This window comes from Akebia trifoliata, chromosome 1, assembly GCF_017979445.1.
Source record: "Akebia trifoliata isolate Shusen 1 chromosome 1, ASM1797944v1, whole genome shotgun sequence".
Classification (NCBI taxonomy): Eukaryota; Viridiplantae; Streptophyta; class Magnoliopsida; order Ranunculales; family Lardizabalaceae; genus Akebia; species Akebia trifoliata.
The window spans coordinates 15,502,585-15,517,360 of NC_141375.1; the positions used below are offsets into that span (position 1 = coordinate 15,502,585).

At 34.7% G+C, this 14,776-nt stretch overlaps 1 protein-coding gene and 1 long non-coding RNA gene across 2 annotated transcripts; both read right to left on the bottom strand.

Moving 5' to 3' along the window:
• Positions 1 to 8,017: 8,017 nt before the first annotated feature.
• On the bottom strand, positions 8,018 to 10,276 carry LOC147410769 (rhamnogalacturonan I rhamnosyltransferase 4-like). Its single transcript, XM_086433136.1, has 5 exons — positions 9,563 to 10,276; positions 9,307 to 9,483; positions 8,969 to 8,974; positions 8,707 to 8,814; positions 8,018 to 8,496 (listed from the first exon to the last, which is right to left on the bottom strand). Exons 1-5 carry the CDS (start codon positions 9,691 to 9,693, stop codon positions 8,298 to 8,300), a joined length of 621 nt encoding a protein of 206 aa, XP_086289262.1. The 5' UTR covers positions 9,694 to 10,276; the 3' UTR covers positions 8,018 to 8,297.
• Positions 10,277 to 10,410: 134 nt separating this feature from the next.
• Positions 10,411 to 12,907, bottom strand: LOC147410770 (uncharacterized). Its single transcript, XR_015179352.1, has 4 exons — positions 12,809 to 12,907; positions 10,856 to 10,928; positions 10,697 to 10,759; positions 10,411 to 10,606 (listed from the first exon to the last, which is right to left on the bottom strand). It is a non-coding gene; the product is annotated as an uncharacterized LOC147410770 (long non-coding RNA).
• Positions 12,908 to 14,776: the final 1,869 nt, after the last annotated feature.

The window sequence follows — 14,776 nt, forward strand, 5'->3', positions numbered from 1 at the left end:
TTATCTGAATTCCTGAAACAAGATAAAATAATCATGCAAATTCATTAGTAATGAAGGTGAGCCCCCAAAATAGTCTTGCTCGAGGATGATGGCTCATTATGGTCCTCAGGCAAATAACATTCTATTAATGGCATTTTTTTTTAAGTCGTAGGGATTTTGGACCCCATTGTAGCCTCATAAGTGATTGAGTATTCCTCTCAATTCTTGAAGACTTTCCCTTCCTCTGCAAGGTAGATAAGTCGGGGGAATGACTCCCTTGATGGTTTAGATATGACCATCACTTCCAAGTGATTGTCGTCAGAGCCTAGTATAGACATTTGAAGGGTGAGTGGAATTACAACAGATCCCCAATTGATCTTGAAGGGGAACAGTGATTCTATTTATTCGCGTATTGTGACTTCTATCTCGACGGACTCTCTTTCTTCTTCTAGACTCTCTTCAGAATCCCCTTTGAATAAGATGTCCTTGCCATCCAAGAAGGGATGCGAGGACTCAACAAATGAGTCTTATTGTGATTGAACGAGCCTGATACTTACAACACTTGACTCTCCTGTGTAGTTTGTCGACAATGGATCTGATAGATCATTGGGCCTTTTTAATGATTATTGGAAGTTGGTGTTGATGTGTGGTACTTTTCCCAAGTTCCATATATTTGGCTATTGATTTTGTCTTCATACAAGTCAAAGCTCCCTCTTTTATCATTCATATCGGAGATATCTTCCTTCGTATGTTTGAATCCCAGATCGAAGTAAGAAGTATGTTTCTAAGCATTGATCAATATGGCCCGACCTCTTCCTGCCGAGTCCCTTGCTTCGGACGATATCCTACCTTCTTCCTTACTCACCCGATCATCAAATTTATTTTTGAAAATTCTGCCATTGTCTTTTCTTTTCTTCTTGGGATATAATTAATGGATGTGAACTGCAAGGCTTGATACCCCTCTTTATCCCTAGTCATTTTCACATCAATATAGGATACGTTCGACGATCGATCGACTGGTATGAGATTCTCTGCGATGACAAAAATCACCCTTTATCCCATGATGAAATTGACCTGTTGGTACAAGGAGGAGGGACTGCCCCTACAATATGGATCTAGGGTCTTCCCAGAAAAAGATTAAATATTAAGGGTATGCCCAAGATTTTTAATATCACTTTGAATGTAAATGATCTGATGGTGACAGAAAGATTCAGTTCTCCTAGTGACATAGTTTTCCTATTATCAAAAGCTCTGACAGTCCTCCTAGTTGGCCTGATGTGAGAGAGATCTGTTTTTAGCTTGTGCAAGGTTTGTAGATGACACACATTTAAAATTGAGTTATTGTCAATCAATACATTCGCTACTATCATGCCTTTGCACATTATTACGATGTGCACCACTAAGATCTTTAAGTAGTACTTCCCGATGTTGCTCTAAATTTAGTAACAGGTCGAAGATATTGATCTGAGCTGGCATCTTGTTCAATGGTCTATTATGTTATACTCACTTTTCTAAATGAGCTTAAGGAAGTCAATTGCCTTTTTGTCGGTTACACGACTCTTCTTCTTCTCTGACTCTCTTTGCGGTGTCCGTTCTTCTTCTACCAATTTTTCTTTTTCTTTTTCTTTGCTTTTTTCCTCATCCTCTATCTGCTTCCTTTCTGACACTTTCTAACACCTTCCTGATCTGGTCATATAATCAATGTCCATGACCATAGGCTCCTTCAATTTTGTAACCCCTGTCAATGTAACGATCATTGTCTCATAATTCTATTGAACGGTTTGATTTGTATAGGAATTGACTTGGGGATATGATGGTCATGAGTTGAGGATCTAATTTTAGATGAAAATAAAAGGTGGTAGACTGGGTTTGATGGTTGATGTAGCGATGTCAAGGATTTGTGGGCTAGTACAGGATAAGATAAGAGGTGATCAGGAGGAAAAACTTAAGGGTTTGAGGGGTGGGTGTAGCATGGGATATGACAAGGGATGGTCGTGAAGAAGAGCTTGAAGTTGGTAAGGCGTACGGTATGATGAGTGGTGATCGAGAGGAAGAGCTTGCAGTTGGTAATGTATAAGGTATGATAAGTGGTGGTAGTGAAGGACTCGAAGTTAGGGGTTTGGAGTGAATAGTAAGACTGATCATTCTACTTGAGAGTTGGGATGGTGATTGGTTAGTTTTGTCTTGAGGTAAAGTGTTGATGTTTGAGGATGCTGATTCCTTCCTCAAGTTGACTCTGACTTTTAAGCCAATAGGTGTTATCAGAACTGAAAGGTCGAAACTTGGTTCATCATTCTCTATGGCATTCCCTATAGGCCCATTGCCTCCCCCGTTGTGTGTCGGTAATGGGTTCTGGTTGATGTTCTGCTATGAAACTTGGCCTGCCAGACCATCCAACATGATCGTTTTCCTGTCGATTAGATTTTGAACTTAGTAATTGAGTTGCCAATATTGATCGATGGCACGTCCTAGTACACCCATATGAAATTCACAAAATTGATTGGAATTATACCCTGGTCCCTTTATCACCTCTGGGGTTATTTGCCTCTTAATGAGATATTCTCCCCTGAATAGCATTGGAAGTAGTTCTGATAGAGTCATAAATAGGCGAATGAAGACTCGAGAGACCCTATTGGGTTTGCGTTGCTCGATTTGATAATTCTAGGTGAACTGTGGGTTTTGACCAAACACGGGATTCTAACCAAATTGAAATGCTTGCGGAATAGGTGTAGCTTGAGGTGGGTTAACCTTGAAAGGGACCCGAGGTGTTGGCGACATCTGATTTGGTGCTGAGATGAAGAAAGGTTGAATAAGTTATACATTGTTAATTTGTGCTTCATCATTTTTCTTATTCAAGATTATCGATTTTCGTTGGGTAGACCCCCCTGTTGGTGTCCCTAGACTAGACAGGTCGTAAATCAGACCCGATCGGATACCATCCTCAACTCGATCTACTACTTGGACTAATTACAAAAAGCTTACAGTTTTATGACCCACCAGATGCATGTAGAATTTGTGGCCTAGAGTTGAGATGAATATGGTATTCATATCCTGTTCAGTCATTGGTGATTTTACTTTGGAGGCCGATTCCTGCCACCTTTGGGCATATTCCTTCATGATTTCTTTTACCTTCTGAGTCATTTTTGCCATATCATTCATGTCCAACCCCATGTCTATATTGAATCTGTACTCCTCCAAGAAAATTTTGAAAAATCAAAATTCAGTTCTTTGAAATCAAAATCAGCCAGTCATATCCCCAAGGAAGAGGTGGCATACAATGCCTTAGCAAGGGTACTCTTAAGTCACCTCATTTTCTTGAATAAACGTAGTTTATTCCCCTCGTATCAACAAGGCAAGATCGTTCTTAAGCACCGACTTTGATCAAAATTGCAATTGGTGTTATAAAAATAAATTTAATTTTAAAATTAAATTTTTTTTTCAAATCTAATTTGTTGGAAAATGATTAGATTCATTTGGACTGATCAATCAATTGTTGAGCTTAATGAATTACATATGGATCATGGTTCAGGTTGAAATTGGAGGATGGGCTCGATTTAGGTGAAATGTGGATAGTGAACCCAATTTGGGTTGAATATGGATCATGGACCCCGTTTGGGTCGAATTTAGATCCTTGACCCTTGGACTAAATACGGGTCATGGACCTAGTTCGAAATGGATATGAATTGTGGACCCAATTCGAATTAGATACAAGTAGTAGATCTGATTTGGATTGGATATGGGTTGTGGACCCAATTTGGATTGAATATGGATCGTGGACCCAGTTTGAAATGAATACGGATCATTGACTCAGTTTGGATTGGATATAGGTCATAGTCCTTATTCAACATGGATACGGGTCACGGACCCAGTTTGGAATGGATACGGGTCGTGGACCTAATTTGAAGTGGATATAGGTCATGGACCCGATTTGGATTGGATATGGTTCGTGGACTCTATTTGAGTTGATCCTCGATGATAGATGATAGTGAATTTGATTGTGACCAAAGTTGATAGAGTGCTACGTTGGGTCAGGATCAATTTTGATCGTTAGAAAGTAAGCGGGCTCCATTTAGATCAAATAAGATGTGGCGAGTGGTGGGCCCTTAACTTAATGATAAAAGTGATTTATTTAATCGTTTTTAAGCCTTAAAATTCAAAACAAAAATAAAGTCTAAGAGAAAAGTTATCAGGACTGATATAAATGACAAAATGAGCACACACAAAAATTTTAAGTCTGTATTTAATACATGGACCGAAGTACTTTTGTACTGGTCCATGCTTTGAATACAGACCAGAATCTTAATTTTCGGTATATATATAAATTTTTTTGAGATGATGCAAAACATAAAGAAAAAAATAGACTTCCCATTTACCAAAGGGAACATGCAAAGAAAATAAAATAAAAGCGGCCTAAATCTATATAACTTGTCTTCATGGACATTACAATTTTGCTTTCAAGAGCTAAAAAAACAAAAAGAAAATTACAAGATACCTAAGGGTGGATACATCTTGAAATATTTGTGTCCTATGCCTCTAGTCATATTGATGCATGTGGCTATAGGTGGTTTGAGGTTACTCAATCTTCAAACCTCCATGCACATTGAAATGTATACTTCTTAGGTTGGTAATTGAGGTGGATGTTATTCTCTCCGCCTCCTCAAATAAACGATCTAGGGCCTTGAGTTACCAAAATCCAGGGTTAGATTTAAAAATAGGAGGTGGTTTGTGCAGTAAGCTATTAAATTAATGTGCACAAGTGCATTACAAATGTGTATCAACCCTTACAACTTTGAATCAAAATAAGATAAAGAAATAAATATTACATGCATTCCCACAAAGAAAATAAAACAATAAAGACAACGAAGTGAATCAACCAACAAATATGTTAGAAACAAAAAGAAACACTAAGAAAGAAAATTGAATATTTTTTTTAAAGAAAATAACCAAGCAAAATTGATTCGGGCCCACTAGTTTTCCCTAGCAGAGTCGTCAAGTTGTAGACATGAGATGTTCATCGTAAACCTCAATGCTACATTGTTTGAAGCCACCACCATTCTTTTTTGGAAATGAGTGTGAATGGGTACCCGAAAATATTTTTGAAATTATTTTTAAATTGTAGTGCCTTTCATGCATGAAAATAATGTGGTATACCTAAGATCTAGGTATGGAGATTTGGTTAGAGGATGGGGAAGGTATTAGGCACCCCATCCTCTCCACCAAAGGTGGTTACATTGAAACTTGGCCATCTTTTTCCAAAAAACTTAAGAAAGTGAATGAAAATACAATAAAATGCATGTTAGAGGTGGTATGTGCATTCAGTGAAATATTCCATTAGGAAAGGGTTTTGATTTCAATGTGACGTTAAGGGCATCCTACGGAGAAGGATGACCCATATAACCACATTATTTTTTATGGATATAAATATTGGTTTAAGCTTTAGAGAGACTCCATGATGGAGTTCTCTTGAGGCCACAACCTTAATGCATATATGCAAGGCTAGAAATTTAGTATTTTACCCTAATAAAAGGGTGACACATTTCTTCATCATTGTCATGCATATGTAAGTGGATGCATTGTATAATATGATGCATGAGATATCGTAAGGAAAAGAGGGCTTCAACCCCTACCTTTTCGATCGAACCTGAGTCCAACTTACTGGAGATGGGAGATGGTGTGCATTACATCCTAAGGATTGCTAAAATATAAAATTGGAGGGTTGGAAATAAAATATGCAAACTAAACAAAATACACCTAGTTTAACCCACCTTTTCCCTCCTTGATGCTCTTGAATAAGCTTGAATCTTGAGATGGATTTGAAAATTGAATACCTTGGTTCAGGGAAGATGATTAGAGGTGATGGAATTTTTGGTTGAAGGTTGAGAGATGGGTGAGAATTCTTAAGTTAGAAGATTTGGTAGATAAAGGGTTGAAGAAGTGAGTAGAAATTTGGATAGAGTTTAGGGTAGAGAAATGGGGGCTTGAGAGCATCGATTATTCATAGAAATTGAGGTTATTTATAGAGTTTTTGAGAATTTTTGGGGATAAAATTGTCTAATTTTAAAAATAAAGGAATGAACATGAGATTTAGGTACTTATTTTGGATTTTTTGTTTTTATGAGGGTAAATATGTCATTTGTAAAGAAATCCAAAAAATATTATTTGATCATTGGTTTTTTGGTAAATAGAGGTGGGAAAATAAAATATACTTTTGGGAAGGTGAGTAAGGGAATGACATGTGTAAAGGTGCAGTGGTAGATGAAAAGTAGACTTTGATTCATTTGTAAATAATACTTAAAGTAAAGGTGGATGCATATTTTTGAAATGGACTATAATGGGAAAGCTCCACGTATGTACTTGAAGATTCTCACCTTTTGAGGGTATGATTGAAAGTTTTCTCAACTTTATGAATTATTACCAAAGACTAAAGAACCTTTTTGGTTTGACCATCCTTTTTAGAAAGGGTATTATTATATTTTTACAAGGGGGAGTTGACTCTCCAATTAGATAAAGCATTGGGTATTAAAGGCTTATGGGAGATCAACATGTGTCACCTTTCAAAGGGATGTGAGAGAATGGGCTTGGTGTTAAGCTTAGAATGGACCTGGGCTATGGACTTTGGATTTGAGAGTGGACTTGGTTTTGGACTTAGAAAATGGACTTGATTTTGGATTAGGAGATGGACTTGGGTTTAGGGTCTAATATGGACTTGAGTTTAGGGTTTAGTATGGACTAGAAAATGGACTTTGATTAGGGTATGGGTGATGAATTGGTTAATGGGGAATGAATATGGATTTAGAGTAGATTAGGGACAAGGCTGAGCATACAAAATTATATGACATGATACATGTATGCATGAAAATGATGCCAACTGGCAATACGGGCCCATTGAGAGGCTTAAGTTCTTAATTGAAATCAATTCAAGAAAATTTTAGATTTTTCTAATGGTTTGTGCAAATTGGGGTGTCTACAATTAGCATAGGCTGACTCAACAGGTATCATACCGGATCCATCTTATTTATTAGCCAAATCGTGTGGTCAAAAAGGTAATATCGTAGTTCTGTGTGCCATAGTTTAAGGCAAGGCACAACCGTTTAATATGATAATACTTTTTTTTAAGTGGGGAGCAACACATTACTCAAGTAGTAGATGGACTTTTTATTTCTTCATCTTCTCAAGCCGAAAGTATACCCATCGTAGAATATACCTATAAAGGGTCACGGTGCCACCGAGCTTTCCATCGTGGTGCCACAAATTGTGTTATTTGTGGTCTTGGTGTTCCCACTGGTTTCCACCATAGATGAAGTATGTACCACCCATCTTGGCTCATTGAGTTTAATGGTGGAACCCCTACGTAACACAAGAAAACTTGACACCTACAAAAATCACATGTATACATTTGACGAAAATCATTTAAACATGATTATGCTCATAATTATTTTCAAGAAAAATGATTGATAGCTTTTATATACTATCATATTAGCTACGAACACCATTTCTCCAAATTTAATACCAAGTGGGGCTTTGAATTCTACCTGAGCAAGCTAGTGCTCCGTCCTCCGATTCCTCTCGAAGTTGTCAAACTTCTTTGAAATTAGATCAACTCCTCATGCTCTTATGTTCCAAATCTACATAGGACCTTGAAGGTTATAACTTGGGCATGGATTTTGGCAAGAATTGATTGGGTTTCATGGGATGAAAAGAAGAATAAGGTTTCTAGAGTTTTGGCTTAAGCAAAAGAGAACAAAATGTCTCTTAAAGAGGCTTTTAATAGAATTTCAGTTTGGGACTAACCATGGTTTAATTAATCTTAGTTAATCAATCATGATCATCACTTGCCATTTGGCAAGGGATTAGTTGGGTGGCAACAAATGCATTAAAACATCATGTTAAGTGACACATGGGGGGTTGGTTTCATGGTACTTAACTCATCTTCGACTTCAGTCAAAGATGATTGACTCAAACAAACTAACCATGGTTAACTTAACCATGGTTTGATTAACTTACCATGTGATCTTCATGCCATATGGCATGGGGTTTAAGTTTGGGGTGCAACTTGGTTCAGGTTGGTTCAATTTTGAGCAAAATCAGAATCGAACTGACCAAGGTCTGTTCCATTATATTGAAACCAGAATCAAACCGACTTGGTATAGAACCGAACCGACCTTAATTCGATTTGGTTCTGTTCGGTTCCATGGGTTGCCAAAAAAATTTCATCAATTAAAATCTAATTGAAACCTGGAACATTCCATCCATTTTTGACACTCAAGGTAGGAGAGACATTCTTTCGTAATAAATCCATTACATCAAGTGAAAAGTAGTTAGTAACAACTTAATGCCATAAGCCTTAGTTCGCTACCATATATCTCAGCAGAAGCAATATAGATTTGAGTGTCCTTATGAAAGCCTAAAGCTTGTAAAACTAATGCAGCCTCCTCTGGTGTAAGAAGACACAAACCTTGTGATGATTTCTTCTCGTTAGACATTATCTCTTTCTCTCTCCACCAAGGGTAGGCATATCTGTATGAGTGCACAATGAAAGTCAACATATCAAACATTCTAATCCAATCATTCTATTATTAACTTTAAAAAAATGTATTTGAAACATCACATTAAATGGCCAACTCCAATTGTTCTATATGCACAAAATATAAATCTATTATCTCTAACTCCAACAAGCATCCATCCAAAAGATAATGCATCAACCTTTAAACAAAATGAGAAACAAACCTCTTCCGCTTGAGCTCCTCTGCTTCTTCATCCAAGCAGCCATGAGTACAACCTGAGAAAGCCAACATGTCCATTTCATATCTCAAATGCAACACCACAAAAAAGCCCCTATGTTTAAGCATATGAACCAATTTATTTCCCAAAGCTTCCATCTTAGGAGTAAATTTTAGTGTCTGGTAATTAATATGGCACCTCAGCTTCTAAAGATCAATGGGTAGCTCATTGTTTGCTAGACGTGCATTGGTTTGTTAAAATGAATCACGTTGTACTAATTGAAAAGTGGCAAAATCTACAAGATAAGAGAGAAATTGTAAGATAAAATGGACGCCCTACAATGGTTGGAATCAATAGTAAACAGGTCATCAATTATTTAGAAGTTGTTTGCCCAAAGTAGAACCAAAAATACCAGATAGAGGAATAGTAAGATAACCAAAAAATTTTAGAAAGGTCAGCTTATTGTACTAGTCATTTCTCTCTAAAACAAATTCAGTAGGAAGAAAGAATAGTAATATTATATAAATTCTAGGGATCATCAACACTCACTTTTTGGCCCATCTGAAACCAGAGGAACAAACCCTAGATCTTATGAGATTTAAAAACTAGAAGTATGCAAACCTTCGCAAGTAATATGTCTCATTTGACCAGCTCACTGGAAGCGTTTCAAGTAGTTGATTTGCAATTTTTCGACTAAGCCTCTTTGGTAGCCTTTTGATGATGTGCACCTCATCTCTTAATAAATCAATGAAGTGCCTCACATTAAAAATATCGCCAAAGTTGCTGCAAAAGATTTCTATTAGTTGGATATTTTACTCAGAAAGAACACCTAGTCAAAGAATTTTAAAACCAATAAAAATACCTAGTATCTGTCCAAAATGATTTCTTATCAAGCTCTGGAACAACTGATGTGAGGTTCAATAGCCGTGCAACTGTCACCATATCACAGATCTGAAACAAAATGCCAATTTTGAAGAATAAACAGATTGGCATAAAACATATGAAAGTCAATAAAGAAAGTGAAATGATGAAAAAATACTACAGCACGCATTTGATTCAAGCCTCCATTGCAAGATATTTTAAGATAACCATAGCTTTCATAAATTCCTAAAACATGTCAATTGCAATTATATTATTTGTCAAAGAAAGAGAGCTTAGCAAAAAAAAAAACTAATAAAAAATTTGTGACAAAGTCACCACTTTGCAGCCACCACTATTAGTGACAAAGTCACCACTTTACAATAATTACATGTGGCTTCATTGCAGCCACCACTTTACACAAACATTGTGATGGGGAACACCGAGGCACCTTGATGTTGTGATCTGCACACTTTACATGAATGTTGGCTGCCATGTCAGCATGTTTTTGTGTATCTGCCAACTACATACACCAGCTATCCAAAGATAAACTCATAATAGGAGTTTCGCCATAACAGAAAAACAAATATATTTGTAAAAACATTCTTAAATTGTGATAAGAAAAGTAATTACCACAAACCCAATAGGTTGGTCAGCCCATTGAGTAAGATGATCAGCAAATAGAGGTTCAAAACCAAAGAGAGTCTTACATCCTATGTTCTCCCCACCTTCAGGGATGATTTTAAATGAAAGTTAGATTTTTTATGTATTGCAAGTAAAAAAAAGGCATATTGCATGTCAAATTTTTCATAATCGTATCAAAATCTTATATAATCAAAGAGCATACTGCAAGAATCAACTATTAAAATGTCCAAAATTCAAAATCCAAATATCACATCAACACATTCATACAATTTGTCCTGAATAAATCAATTTTGCTTACATTGACACACCAATTCTATTAGCAACCATACATAATCAAAAGAGTAAATCACAATAAAAAAAAATCAACCACTCTCCATCTTCCTCCACTCTCCAATCGATAAGTCTAAAAAAAAAACATTATTGTTATATATATAAAGTTGAATATTTTAAAAAAAATTATTCTATTGTAATAATTTATGGAATAACAATTTACCTAAAAATACAAATGAAGAGGTATTTGTAATTCAATCAAGAAGTTCAGAATCATCTGTAATAACTGTAAAAATAAAATAAAAGAAATTATAATCAAATAGAAAATAGAAATGAAAGAACTTCTCAAATAAAATAAAATCATATTAAAATTAAAAGTTACCTAACTTGATTTCTTCAAATTATTCTAACTTCTCTTCAACATCAATTGGAATTGGTGAATCACGTAACCAATCCTATCCACAAATTAAATATTCCACAAACTTCGGGGTTAGGAAACTACGAAACTGATCTAATACGCGACCCCTAGTGCTAAAAGCACTCTGGGAAGCAACAGTAAAAACTGGAATAACTAACAAATCTCGTGCTACTATAGAAAGTATGCGATATTTAGAAGAATTAATTTTTCACCAATCCAAAATATTAAAATTTATGTCTTGCTTCTCAACACTTTTTTCTAAGTATCTATCTACTTCTGATTTGTAATCCACGCTTTTTTCTTCTTCTAAGTACTTCAGAAACTCAGATTGAAGTGACTTGACTTGAGCATTATCTTCACCAATTAGTTGATCAACTTCCATCTCATTTAAATTTTGAATAGAATGATTTAAAGAAATAGCTGAAATTGAGTCGAGAAATTGATAATGCTGAAAAATTTAGTTCATTGTTCCCCTTATTGTTCTAATCAACTCCTCAACCTTATAAGTAGATAAACCTTTGAGTAACAAAATTTTACATCTCTCAACTTATAACGAGGATTCAATACCACAGCAATCAATAACATCTTGTTTATCTTGTCAATACTCCCCCAATACTTATCAAATTTATCTTCATCTTCACTGCCATAAAACTCAAGCAAGGATCAAGACTTTTAGACCAATCAGAAATAGTATTTTCAATGGTGCAAACTTCATGAAAGTAAGAATTAGTAGTGACATAAAGAAAACCCGACATTCGTTTAGAGGCATCATTAAAAGTTTACAAAAAAATTAGCCAATACTCGAGCATAATTCCAATCATCTTCAGTGGGAAGCCCTCCTCTAAGTTCTTTCTCAAATTGTGATTCTTGTTATTTCAACCGTTCAAATATTTTTTGAAATTTTATAGCAGTATCTAACATAAGATATGTTGAATTCCATCGAGTTGAAACATCAAGGACTAAAAAACTCTTACATGTAATTCTTTCTTGGTCAACACATTTCTTAAATTGTTGAACTCTTGACGAAGAACTCCTTACATATTTTATAATTCCACGAATTCTACTAATAAAATCATAAACATCACTAATCCCTTCTTTTACTATCAAATTCAATATATGTGCACAACATCTCATATGCAAAAATTCACCTTCTAGAATGCAACCACCCCTTTTATTCAATTTTGTTTCTCAAATAACCAATGGTAACGTCGTTAGAACTTGTGTTATCAACCGTGATAGTACATACATTCTCTATACCCCCATTGAAGCAAGTATAACTCAATTGTTTTACCAATTAGGTGACTAGTAATAACACAAAAATTAAGTATCATTTTATATAGTTTTCATTTTTTATCAATGAAATGTGTAGTGAGACACATGTATGAAATGTTTTACAAAGAAGTCTATAAATTCATAGTAAGAGAGACTCTTTGAACAGAAGTATTCAATACATTCTTCAACTTTTTCTTTTCATTTTCATACAATTGTAAGCAATCTTTTACCACAGAGGTGCGAGACACTAAACGAAATTTAGATTGCAATACGATTAAAAAATATTGAAAACCTTCGCGCTTTACAAACTTAAAGGGAGATTCATTAATGATTATCATTCTTATAAGGGCATCTCTACATAACTCTTGTTCAAATTTTCAAGAGGTAAGGCTACTATCTCCCATATCTTACTGTTTGGAATGATAGGACTTTTTGCCTCTTGTCATCACAATAAGGATACTTGAGAAATTTAGTTAATTGTTTCCTTAACGTACTAGTCCCATTAACACTCGAGCACCCATAATCTGATCTACAATAATTACATTTGGCTCTTTCTGACTTCCCCCTATTATCATTTTTAATTCTAGTAAAATGATCCCAAACATCAAATTTTAGTCTATAAGGATTCTTGCGAGTTGAGTTTACCTTAGGTTTTGAGGCAACAATGCTAGTAGTAGCAAAAGGAGTAGAAGGAGTAGAATCAATAACTGGTTCAATATTGACATTGCTAGTGTCTTTATCTCCACATCTAACAAAAAGAAAAATATATCAATTAAGTTCCAATATACATCAAAAGATTTAAAATAATTAAGTCAAAAAAACATTCAACATGAATTAATGCTCCAATTAAAAGGTTAATTATGAACTAATTTTTTCATGAAATATCCAATTAGATAAATGGTAAATTTTGAAAATGGTAAATTATAATTTTTGGAAGTAACATATTTTATAAGGCAATTTTTTAAAAAACTTTTTTTAGGAAAATTGTAGTGAGAAAAATATTTATGATTTATATAATAATTTTTCCTACTTATGTAAAATATTTTAATTTCAAAAATAGTGAATCGGTGATTCCTATTTGGAGAAGAATTAATTTACTATTTTCGGAATTAAAATGAATAGTCTACAATTTTGAGCACATCTTTTAGTAAATCAACCAAAAATAAATAAATAAATAAGGTGCATTTATTTTTATTTTTTTTCAAATTAAGCCTTCTAATTATAAAAATATGAAATCAAAATAGATCCTAATCAACCCCAAATCCCCAAGATTTTGTTTGGTTTCTTAAGTTAATTTGGAGCATCGAGAGGGTAAAATACTCGACTCATTAAACAAGTTAACCTCCATTACTCTAATACATTGGCACATAGATTGAATCTATAACTATTCTTTAATGCATCACCTTAGACAAATTAGCAGATCAAATCCAATTTTATATTTTCTTATGCACTAGATAAAGAGGATTGAGTTCTACTTATTCTAGGTTGTGATTGCAAATTCGATTTATGTCGACAAATATAATTAAAAAAAACCAATTTAAAGGAAAATTTTAATTAATCTCTGATCCTTTAAAACCTCTTATACCACAAAATTTGTTATTTTTTCTCCAAGTTTAGATTATCACGATTCTAAAGGAAATAGAACCCAAGATTGAAGATAATGGCAAAAAGGTGTGTTTGGATCATAGTTTCCTAATGTAGAAATTTAGCAATTACTAAAATACAAAGCATTTTTTTTTGTGAAAGAAAAGTGATTCATTGAATAATAATTAGAAATATATATATATATAATATATGGTCTGATTTATTTCTTGGAATAACAATCCAAGATCTCTGATGCTTTAAAACCAAAATCAAATCCAAGATCTAACTTATCTTCATGAAAACATGATTCAGTATATCATTGTGGGCCAAAAGTAATGGAGAGAGAGAGAGCGATCCACCGCTGACCATCGGAGTTGAAATGCGGCTACCGTGTCGTACTATCGCACTACCACACACAATGGCAAGAGACAGAGAGACAAAGAGAGGGGGGGAGGAAGGGATGACTGCTGGCAGCCAGAGTTAAGCCCGTAACCGCATGTTCACTGCAACTGTAAGAAACGAGAGAGAGAGAGGGAGAGTAGAGGGAACAGGAAACCGAAATACCAAGAGTTAGGGTTTCATAGTTTACTGGTTTTGGTTTTTGTAAAAAACTAAAAATCAAATACATATTTAATATTTTATTTTAAATAAATATTGGTTCAGTTTTTTATATTGTCTGAACCGAGAACCGAACTGAATTCATCAGTTCTATATTTTTTAGAAGGAACAGGGAACTAAAATAACGAGAGTTAGGGTTTCGTGGTTTACTGGTTTTGGTTCCATTTGAACTGAATTAAGTTGCACCTCTAGTTTAAGTTTGGAGCTAACATGTGTCCATGGGTGACCCACCACAAGATACATGGCTAGATGAGGTGTCTCAACCATTTAAGCTATCTTGACCCAAGTCAATCACAATTAACTTGATCAAATAATCTAGTTTATTCTACTAACCCTAGTTCTAGGTTTAGTTAACTATTTAGATTAGGTGATGGGGTCCATTCTAATTGAATAGGATGTAAAACTATTGAC

Coding starts and splice junctions, on each gene's coding strand:
- LOC147410769 (XM_086433136.1), bottom strand. CDS start 9,693: ATGCCAATCTGTTTATTCTTCAAAATTGGCATTTTGTTTCAGATCTGT. Junction 9,484..9,562: donor TCATTTTGGACAGATACTAG/GTATTTTTATTG, acceptor AATCTTTTGCAG/CAACTTTGGCGATATTTTTA. Junction 8,497..8,706: donor GAGGAGCTCAAGCGGAAGAG/GTTTGTTTCTCA, acceptor GCACTCATACAG/ATATGCCTACCCTTGGTGGA.